Source organism: Podarcis bocagei (assembly GCF_964188305.1).
Source record: "Podarcis bocagei genome assembly, chromosome: 1".
Lineage (NCBI taxonomy): Eukaryota > Metazoa > Chordata > Lepidosauria > Squamata > Lacertidae > Podarcis > Podarcis bocagei.
The window spans coordinates 28,839,324-28,849,634 of NC_138125.1; the positions used below are offsets into that span (position 1 = coordinate 28,839,324).

General features: G+C 41.9%; 1 protein-coding gene across 6 annotated transcripts in view; it reads left to right on the forward strand.

The window, feature by feature from the left end:
- CEP128 (centrosomal protein 128) overlaps positions 1 to 10,311 on the forward strand; it is a 191,390-nt gene that overhangs the window by 70,480 nt on the left and 110,599 nt on the right. For all 6 annotated transcript variants that reach the window (XM_081172676.1, XM_081172677.1, XM_081172678.1 and 3 more), the window contains 3 exons: positions 833 to 1,009; positions 2,702 to 2,761; positions 5,212 to 5,404. In XM_081172676.1, coding sequence (XP_081028802.1) covers positions 833 to 1,009; positions 2,702 to 2,761; positions 5,212 to 5,404 — 430 coding nt within the window. The remainder of the gene's footprint in view (positions 1 to 832; positions 1,010 to 2,701; positions 2,762 to 5,211; positions 5,405 to 10,311) is intronic.

Genomic DNA, 10,311 nt, shown 5'->3' on the forward strand with positions numbered 1-10,311 from the left:
GTTTGAATCCGTGTGATGGGGTGAGCTCCCGTTGCTCTGTCCCATCTTCTGTCAACCAGTGTACTAGTGCATGTAGATAAATAGGTACCGCTATGGCGGGAAGGTAAACGGCATTTCTGTGCGCTCTGGCACTCGTCACAGTCCTCCATGCGCCAATAGCGGTTTAGTCATGCTGGCCACATGACCCGGAAAGCTGTCTGTGGACAAACGCCTGCTCCCTTGGCCTGAAGGGAGATGAGCACCACACCCCATAGTTGCCTTTGACTGGACTTAACTGTCCAGGGGTCCTTTACCTTTACCATTACCTTATCCGACAAAAGCTTTTTACCTTACCTTACTAGTAGTATTTATAATCTGCCCTTTTCGACCAAAGGTCCAAGGGAAGAAAATATACAGAGACAAACCAAAAATTAAACGATAAGATGCTTGAACTGTTCTTTTGGTATGCAGTTTTAAATGAAATCAATCTGACAGCTCCTTGGGGTTTGACTGTAGTGTGGACAGAGCAACTCTGCTGAACATTTGACTTTGACTTGCTAATGTGGCAACTTACAAATTATTCTCCCCTGCACTTTTCTCTCACACCCCTTCTTGGTCAAGTTTCTCACTACCAAATGCAATTCTAGCAAAAGGACACATCCCATCAATTGTAGGCTATTTTGGGCACAGCATGTTCAGTTACTCCTTATGACAAGTGCACAGTATTGATTTCCCTCCACCCTCCCCAGAAGCATAGATGTGCTTGTGCGTTATGGTTTCTCACTGTTTTGGAAGTTCAGATATTAACTGACAGAAGAACTTTTAGTTCATATGATGTTATTTTTTGCTTTAGAATAAAAGGACATTGGGAGAAGATGATCACTTAAGAAGGATAGAAGAAGACAGATTACATCTTCATGATCAACTGAGAAGCCTGCAAAATGAACAGGAATCCATCCTCTCTATGATAGGAAGTGAAATTGATGCAGCTTGTGAAGTCCTCGCAAGGGATTCAGTGGAGAAATTCACAGTAACTATGAGTTTTCACTTGGCCTTAGATTTTAATCTTGTTAATTACATGGACATAACATTTTATTCATGGCTGCTTGTTAAACTTACTCTTGATGTGGATGTTTTATGAAACAGAAGATTAGGAGTTGCACTTGATAATCTTCTGCCTTTAAAAAAAATGCAATTGCTATTTTAGAAATATGTCTCAATAATTCATTTGTATCTAACTTGTTGGCCGATACCATCAGCTTTATTCAGCCTAGCTCATGCAAACGGTAGAGGAGGTAGTAAAATTTAAGACTGCAGGTCAAGAATTGCATGGTTGAATGAAAAAACCCTTTACATATAAAGCTGGTACATCAAAGAAAAGCTTAGGCTGACAAGAATTCTTCCTGACATCTAATTTTCTGTATACAGGAAGCTTAATGTGTAGTTGAGCATTTGCTCATGTGAACTTCTCATCTATACTATAAACCAATACAGCCCTGGAACAGTTTTACTATCTTATCTGCTGTGTGTGTAAGCCATGCCATTAAGAGAAGTACATGTTTTAGGTTAGTAGTGGGTCGCTGTAACAAATGGCAACCTATTGTTCCTGACCAGTGTTGCATAACCTCTCTGACAGACTGTGGCTGTTCTTATTGCTATTGTTTCTACAAGATACCAGGGCATGTTACAGCAATTCAGAACACAAAATGTTTCAAAAGAATAGGGTGGGACCAAATGCACTAGAAAAACATAGTTTGCTGCTCTTACATTAGTCACCTCACTGTTTTCCTTTCTAAATGATATTTGTATATTGAAATAGGGTCCAGTAGCCCTAGCCCATTTGTGCTGTGTGTGATTTCCTTTTTGTGTCAAGCAGTTTGTGCTCTTAGGAAAGATGATGCTTACCAGCGCTAGACACACATAATGTAGCCATGCTGCTTTAGTTGATCATGAAGCGAATGCTAGTCATACTTCAGAGTACGCCCATTTAAATTAATTGATGTGAAAAACAGGTTCAATAATTTCAGTGGGCTACTTTGAGTGGAACTTAATTGAGCGCAAATCATCAAATTTTATATTTAATGACTATTAAAAAAACAAAATAAGCACGCACACAAGCCAAAAGTATACCAGTTTTTTTTAAATTCTTATTACATATTCACTGGGTACAACCCCCCTTTCTGAAGCATGTCAGGGAAACCTCATAAAAACCTATTTATAGCAGCACGTGATTAACTTTTTCTTAACCCTTTCAGAGGTAGTTTAAAAGCTGCCCTTTCTATTTTTTTTTTTTTTACATAATTTGAAATATTATTCATCAGGGGAACAAAAGTGACAAATCTAATCAACAACAAGATGATATCACCACCATCACAATGACAATAATAAATTGCTACAAAGTCATGCACAAACAAACAATAAAAATAATTATATTGTTACAAACGGTTAAATCGAGGTTTCTGTTGTTACAGTTTTTGTGTAAAATAAATAAATAAATAATCTCTCTCTCTCCCCTGCCTTTCCTCAGGTTACAAAAAAAGTCTCTATTTCTGGGAGATGTCCTACTATACCCAACAATTAGGCATGCTACAGAAATAAGTTGCTCAGGCCTATTGAAGAATTACTTAGACTAAAATGGGCATTTTAATTGGCATTTTTACCTAGCCTTGTGTGTTAATTTTAATGTGTTTGTTCATTTTGTTCATTTTCAAATATGATTTAGGCAATATCACTTACACCTGGGGTACAGAATGACCCTCATCGATGGCTGGCAGAAACAAAGGTAAATACTGCTTTTTAGCAATTAGGCTAAGATTTGGCTACATTTCTTAATCCCTAATGTGTTTAGGGCGCATTGCACAGAATGCATCTTTCTTACATGTACGTTGTGTTGGCTTAAAAGACCAAACCAATGACTGGTAGCTTCTGCTATTGCTTTTCCCTTTGGTAACTTTGTAAGCAACTTTTATCATGTATCTTTTAATCGTCTTAAATTTCGCACGAGCTGAAAGACTTTTTTTGCTGCTTCATGAGACAAGACCTATCCCCGTAGTATATTAGGGTCACAATGAGGGGAGGAAAGTTGACCGTCTGACTTGGGCGAAATTGCATTTGTTTGCTAGCAAGATTGCCTGAAGTTATTGATGGGCTAGTTTGTAATGCACATGGACCAGGAGTGAATATTGCCATAAATACTGGAGATAAGAGTTTGAATTGGAGGACAATGGCTGTAGAGGAAACCGAGTCACTATTCAGATTGTTGATGCTGAAACCCTAGGCGCAAGCATCAAGAAGACCTTTCAGAGGACATGTAGTAATTGATTCATAAATCTGCCAGTTGAATTCTTTTTAGTTATTAGTAGGTGAGTCTTGAAATGAAGGGGCCTTTGGAAATAACGTTTGCACCCCAAAACCAAACAGCCTTAATAATTGGTTTGCAAGAAATATGGCTTTACTCACTTGCTCTTTCATTGCCTGAGTTCCTTGCATTTACAGATGAACACTCTAAAGAGCTCAAAGGCATTGACTGCTGTGGGGTGAGCCCCACATGCACAGTACAGCTTCTGAGGCCCCCTTTACTGAAGCAGCTCCCTGTAGCCTCTTAGAAACTGCTCCTAAATCTCAAGGAAATTGGGGTGCTACCTCCCATTAAGCATGAGGAGCTGCATCTGGTTGGGGATGGGGGTTGAGCGAAACCAGTGAATTTGAGGAAGTACTTCCATATTCTTCAAAGTGTTCTTTAGATCCTGGACTTTGACATGCTCACGGCATTTTAATATTGGGAGTACGTGAATGACAAATAGAAGATGAATTAAATGGCATGGCAAACAAGTGCTAGCCTTTACTGAGGTATTTACTCTCGTATACAGACTGAAGAAATTAAGGATTCGGGGTAATTTTCATGGAATTATGATCTGTACCATCTGTATTTGTGCCATTAGTGATCTACTTGCATAGATATCCACCCAGGAAACATTTATCAGTATATTGTTCATTCTTTATGCTCAGTATAGCATAGCAGTCCTTGTTCACATGCCACAATAAGCCACTGTTTGTTTTAAACCATTTCTTAATTGTTTAAATATACTGGTAAATATAAATTAGAATTATTGTGCAGTTTTAGTTTTAGTTTTAGAAAACCTGAGCATTAGTGGAGAAATGGGACAAAAGGACTTATGAATGAATATATATGAAACTTGGGTGCAACATAAATAGAATCAAATAGCATATTTTCTTCTAAATGTATTTTATCATGAAATACACATTTTGAGCTGATAACTGAATAATAAAAATCAGAGAAGTTCAAAGACTAACTACATTCCACATATGTCTGGGAAGTGCAGATCATGTTAGTTTGTACAGTGGTACCTCGGGTTAAGAACTTAATTCGTTTTGGAGGTCCATTCTTAACCTGAAACTGTTCTTAACCTGGGGTACCACTTTAGCTAATGGGGCCTCCCACTGCCGCCACACAATTTCTGTTCTCATCCTGAAGCAAAGTTCTTAACCCGAGGTACTATTTCTGGGTTAGCGGAGTCTGTAACCTGAAGCGTCTGTAACCTGAAGCGTCTGTAACCCGAGGTACCACTGTACTGGAATTTTCAGTAATTGGTTTAGTCAGAGCTGAATGTAGTGGTAACCTTTTGATGCAGTAGTGCCAAGAGCATCGCCAAATGCAGGATGTATCCATTTACAGCATATTTCTACATGCAGGAAAGAATCAAGAAAGCTGAATCTGTGTACAGATTCGCCTTGATGGTTTATGGAATCTGTCAGCTTTCAGCCATTTTATTACTTTTTGAAATCTGTCCTTAGCCTCAGGACTTGACAGGAAATAGAATTTTCCGAATTTGGATAAAGCCTGTATTGGGGTTTGTAAACTGCCCTGGCACACCTGCAGAAGGGCTGTGAATCCCACCCGGTCAATGAATACATCTCACTTGAGAAGACCTGAACCAAAACTGATGAAAATTTTAATGAGGCGTGAGGGGAGGGGTGAGAGAAAAATGACGGGGTGGGAATCAGAATTGTAAAGTTGGAAGGGACCAGTTGCAACAGAGGAATCACAACTAAAGAACCCCTGAGAGGGCTGGCAGGACTTTAAACTGGAAAAGCTTATTTTAGCCTATTGCATTTTGAGTTTGGCAAAGCTTTGCCGTAGAAGTGCGGTTGAGGAAGACTGCAGTAAAGGCCCTTTCTTGTTAAGTATTATGCAAATATGTTTTCTTCTAGACAAAACTAAAGTGGTTGTGTGAAGAAGTGAAGGAGAGAGAGACCAAGGAAAAGAAGCTGCGGCGTCAGCTGCTGCAGAACCGAGAGCAGTTGAAACACCTGACCTTGAGCAAAGAGTCTGAGCACCAAAACCTCATAGGCCAATTAGAAAAGCGGGAGCAGCTCCTGGATGAAGCTTACCAAGAGAGGAAAGGTGAGCTTGACAGGCCGTATTCATTAAAAACAAAACCCTTCTTAATTTCCCAGGTCAGTTCAACCCTGATTTATCTAACAGGCAGTAAACATTCCAGTTCTGCAGTCCGGAGATACAAGTTATCAGGAACATGAAGCTGAAAATGGCAGCCCCATGTCAACTTCCTCCCTTACCATCCATGACATATAGCACAATTTCTTTCATGTTCTGATGCCCATCACTCTGCACATTTCCTCCAAACACACATACAAACAAGCACACACTTTGACAGCATCAGCCAATGATGTGGAGCAAGGGTGGGGAAATACACAATGCAGTGATGTTAGAGCACAAGATTTTGTTGAACTGCGTGTTATGGATAGGAAGGGCTGAACTGGATTCATCGTACTATTTATTTATTTCCTCATACTTATATCCTCCCCTTTCTCCCAGTGGCAGCACAGAGCAGCTGCTCATATAGCACAACAACAATAAAAAAAACCCCACTTACAAAACTTTAACAACAAACAAAAGGTAGCAGTGTCAGTAAGAAGGTTCGTTGAACAAAAGGTTTTTTAGTTTGTTCCTAAATGAGGCCAACCAAATATTCATTAGGGAGGGGACCACCTCCAAAAATGCTTTTCTTCATGCTGTCGCCCACCTAGCAGAAGCTTGAGTCAACAAACAGGGCATTCCTAGCAGGTCTTCATAGGGAGCTCCTGGAGACGGAGTTCTGCCTAGTACTTTGGTCCTAAGTTGTTTGGGGCTCAGAAATTCACAGACCACCACTGCAGAGATTTGAGGATTAGGGTAATTTGATCTTCCCTCACTACCCATTTTTTAAAAAATGGCATTCCGTACCAGCTGCCGTTTCCAGCTCATTTTCAAGGGCAAGCCCATGTAGAGTGCATTGCAGTAATCTGTGTTGGAGGCTATTAGTTCATGGGTAACTGAAGCCAAGCTGTCCTGGTCCAGGAATAGCTGATGGATGAGCTGGAGCTGGCCATTGCTTTGCTTCATCACTGAAGACACCTGAGTCTTGAGCGATAATCAAGAGTCATCCCCAAGTTGTGAACCTGGGTTTTATGGGAGGCCCTACACAATCAAGAACACGGTGTCAATTCCCAGATGTGGGAACTGCAGATCCACAGAACCTCTGTCTTGCTGGGATTCATTTTAAGATTTTTTGGGCCTCTTTCTGCCCCAAACTGACACTAGATGCTGGTCAAGCAGTTCAGTAGTCACTTGAAGTTGGGTGGTTCTGCTGTTGGAGAGCATTCTGGTTGATAATGCAATCTTTTCAATTTTTGCTTTGTGATCTCTTAGCAAGTTGCAATTACTGCTTTGCAAAGAGCTGTGTCTCAGAATATTAAAATACCTGGGCAACATGGGGTTTTATAAAATAGACAAGAAGTGAAATAGCTACTTTCCCAGCTGCAATGTTGGAGGCATACTGTGACCTGGATTGAGGCAGATATCAGATGAGAGTAGAAGACGGCATTTTCAGAAGTTTGTTCCTTTTGAGTTCAGAACATGCTTATCACTTTTCCTTACTTTAAGAAGTGCTTCTCCCGCTTGAATGACACACAAAGAGCTGTTTCTCTCTTTTAACCCAAAGGATATGCAGAAAACACACACACACGTAAATATGGTAAATGTCAGGAGATGGCCTGAAATCTCTTTATGATTCCTAATGATGTCTAATGATGAAATTTATCTGTGAATGATATCTGTTCTCCAAAGCAAATTAATTTCCCCTGCCCCCCCCTCCAGAAAGCAAGCTTTGTGCTAATTAAAATGAGTTGTGATCAGCTATATATAGGGTGAAGAAGGGAGCCCCAGAATTTATTTTTCAGCTACTGTTTTGCTTTTGGGGAAACAGGCATTTAGTACAGTCAGTTCTTAGAACTGAAACAAAGCTAGGGATCTCGTTATCTAAATGCCCGATTACCCAGCACAATCTATTAACTCCACCATTTTGCCTTGTTTTTCTGCACACTTTTAAAATATAGATATGGCTTCTCATATTCTCAGTGTTGCGCTTTCTGTATTTGCATACACATTCAACAGAAATGTCCCCATGGGATCTTGTTACTTTTCTCATTGCTAACTCTTTTGTAGTTTTGCTTATTCCACCACTTTCCCTTTTATTTTCCATAACCATATGTTTCACAAGCATACTGCTTTTCCCTGGTTTTGAAGAAGAGTGAAGTCGGGTTCTTGAACAGATTGTGCATTTTTGATGTGTCTGAAGGGTGCTTCACTCTATTGCATCTTGTCAGATGTACACCAAAGAGGTTTTAAGTGAAGACACATTCCTTACATTCACTCATTGCAGGTGAATAAGCAAATGTGCACATACACTTGGTAAATGGCCAAACTAGATGTTATGGTAAATGTGTAGCAGCTGCCCCAGACACCATGCATCTAGTATCTCCCATTCCTGGAAAGGTTTCATATTTGGGAGGGGGGATGAGACAAACTAGAGCTGATAAGAAAACATAGGTTGGTCACAAACCAGGACTGTCAGGATTTTCTCCCATACTAGAGCAGTAAACTTGAGTTTGCTACCGTATGTACATTCAGTGGGGATCTTTAGGACCATATACGCCACGGGTGTCAAACACAAGGCCCGCGGGCCGAATCCGGCCCGCCAGACCTCGTCGTGTGGCCCGTGTAGCCGCCGCCGGCTGCCAGTCTATGGATTTGTTGTCTCGGCAGTTTCACGCGAAGCCGCCGCTTTTATCTTGCGATATTTGGAAAGCATGCGGGTTTTTCCCCCCTCCCCCGCCCACTCCGCCGGAAGCGCCGCGAGGCATTCGAAACCCGGCGGGAGTCGGAAGCGGCGGTGCGATGCCCGTGGAGGAGAACGGCGGAGCCTCGTCCGGGAGCAGCGCAGGTGGGGAGCCGCCAAGAGAGGCTGGGCTGCCTCCTCAGGGTCCGGGGGGAGGGTGTTTATTGTAGGCTAAGGGGTCTCCTGAGCATGTGCAGAGCGCTCTCCGCCTCGCCCGCCCCGCCCCCCAGCAGAAAGCCCGTGAAGAAAAGCCCAGCAGCAGCAGCGCCCTTCTTTTTATCGCTTATTGTGCAGGCGAGGCTGCCTCCCCCGATATAGATAGAGATATGAGAGAGGAGGAAGTCAGAGAGGTGGAAAAAATATGGGTCTGGTGTCGGTGGGATTATAACCTCCCTCATGAGGATAAGTCGGAATTTAGCAAAGTAGGGTGCAGCTATCCTCCCCCCCTCCAAAAAACAAACAAACAGAAAAGTTTGTAGCACTGATCCTGAAGCCAAGGTACAATTTTAGCATGCTGCTATTATTTTCCACCTCATTTCGCTTTGTAGCTGGTGACCGGTATCCATTACTTTGTTGTTTGTATTCTTGATGAATGCTATATTATAAAAAGACAACAACAGGGGGACAACGGAAGAATTCGGGAAATAGATGGTGGCAAAGGGGTTGGAGGTCTTTTAAGATAGAGCTTTCAGGAGCTAGAACCAACAAGTACCGTGGTGTGTGTGTGTGTTTGTGTGTAACACATAACAAGAAGCAACAAGTACTGTGTTTTATATATGGGTTATTTTGTGCTAGTTCTTAAGGCAGGCATATCCAAAGTCTGCTTTGGGGCCCAATTCAGCCCTCCGGCCGGTTTTATCAGGCCCCTGTGGCAGTTCATTCATTTATTGCTGTCAAATCCTTTAAAAAGGTCAATAAACCTTGGGGGGACATCCCCCCAAAAGCTCTTCAATCCTAAAAAAAAGCTCAACTTTGGTCGGCCCTCATGCATGTTCACTTCCATCAAATCTGGCCCTCTTTGAAAAATGTTTGGGCACCCCTGATATACGCTGTGACAGTAAACATGCAGTTGCTTCAGAAACTGGCTATTGAATCTTACTTTCTCCCTCCCCTTGCCTAAAGACTAGAATAATTTATATTGTGGTAGGTGTGACATCAATATACAGGTGTCCCCCCACTTATGCATGATCAACTTATGTCTGACCATGTACCGTACATCCCTGGCTCTTTAGAGCCTGTCGACTTCCTTCCCTCTCGCCTCATGGCTTTCAAAATTAACCTTTATATCATTGCATTTTGTACGTTTTCCAATTCTAATTACACTTTACAAAATAACTCAAGATTTAAATAAATATAGAAAGAGAGAGAATTTCTCATTACAGATCTTCAGACAACCCTGCTATTGATGTTAATTGCTTACAGTAATCTTTCAGATATCGTATAAATTTACTCCAGTCTTTTTGGGGTTCTTGATCTTGCTGGTTTCAGATTTTTCCTGTCAGCTTCGCCAGTTCTGCAAAGTCCATCATCTTCATCTGCCACTCTTCTTTCATTGGTACTTCTTGTTGTTTCCATTTTTGGGCTAAGATTTCTTGCTGCAGCTGTTGCATACATAAACAGTCTTTTATCTTCCAGAGGCTTAGCGGGGCTTTGTTTAGGCTGCTCAGCCTCCCTGCCTAATAACTGATGTGTGGGGTGGTGCAGCCGCTGCTTTTCCACGTGCCCTCCATCCTCCTGCCAGCCCCAGAGCTTCAGTCCTAGTTGCGGATATCTTTGGATACAGTCCTTTTGGTATGCATTGAAGAGGGAGCAGCAGAAATAGTGTTTAGAGGGTGCTCCGCACTTTACGTGATTTCACTTTGGCACGCAGGGGCCTGGAACGTAACCCCCACGTAAGTGGGAGGATGCCTGTATTCATGTTTTCCCACTCCTACCACTTCCATTAAGTGTCAGTGATGTGGAGCAAATTCTGATTAGGGAATCTAACAGGCCTGGAGAACCTATAAGCCTCCTGCTGCTATTGGATTCCAGCTCCCATCATCCTTAACCATTGACTACACTGGCTGGGGCTGATGGGAGTTCGAGTCCAACAACATTTGGAGGGCCAAACATTCCCCACCTCTAATTGTAAGGA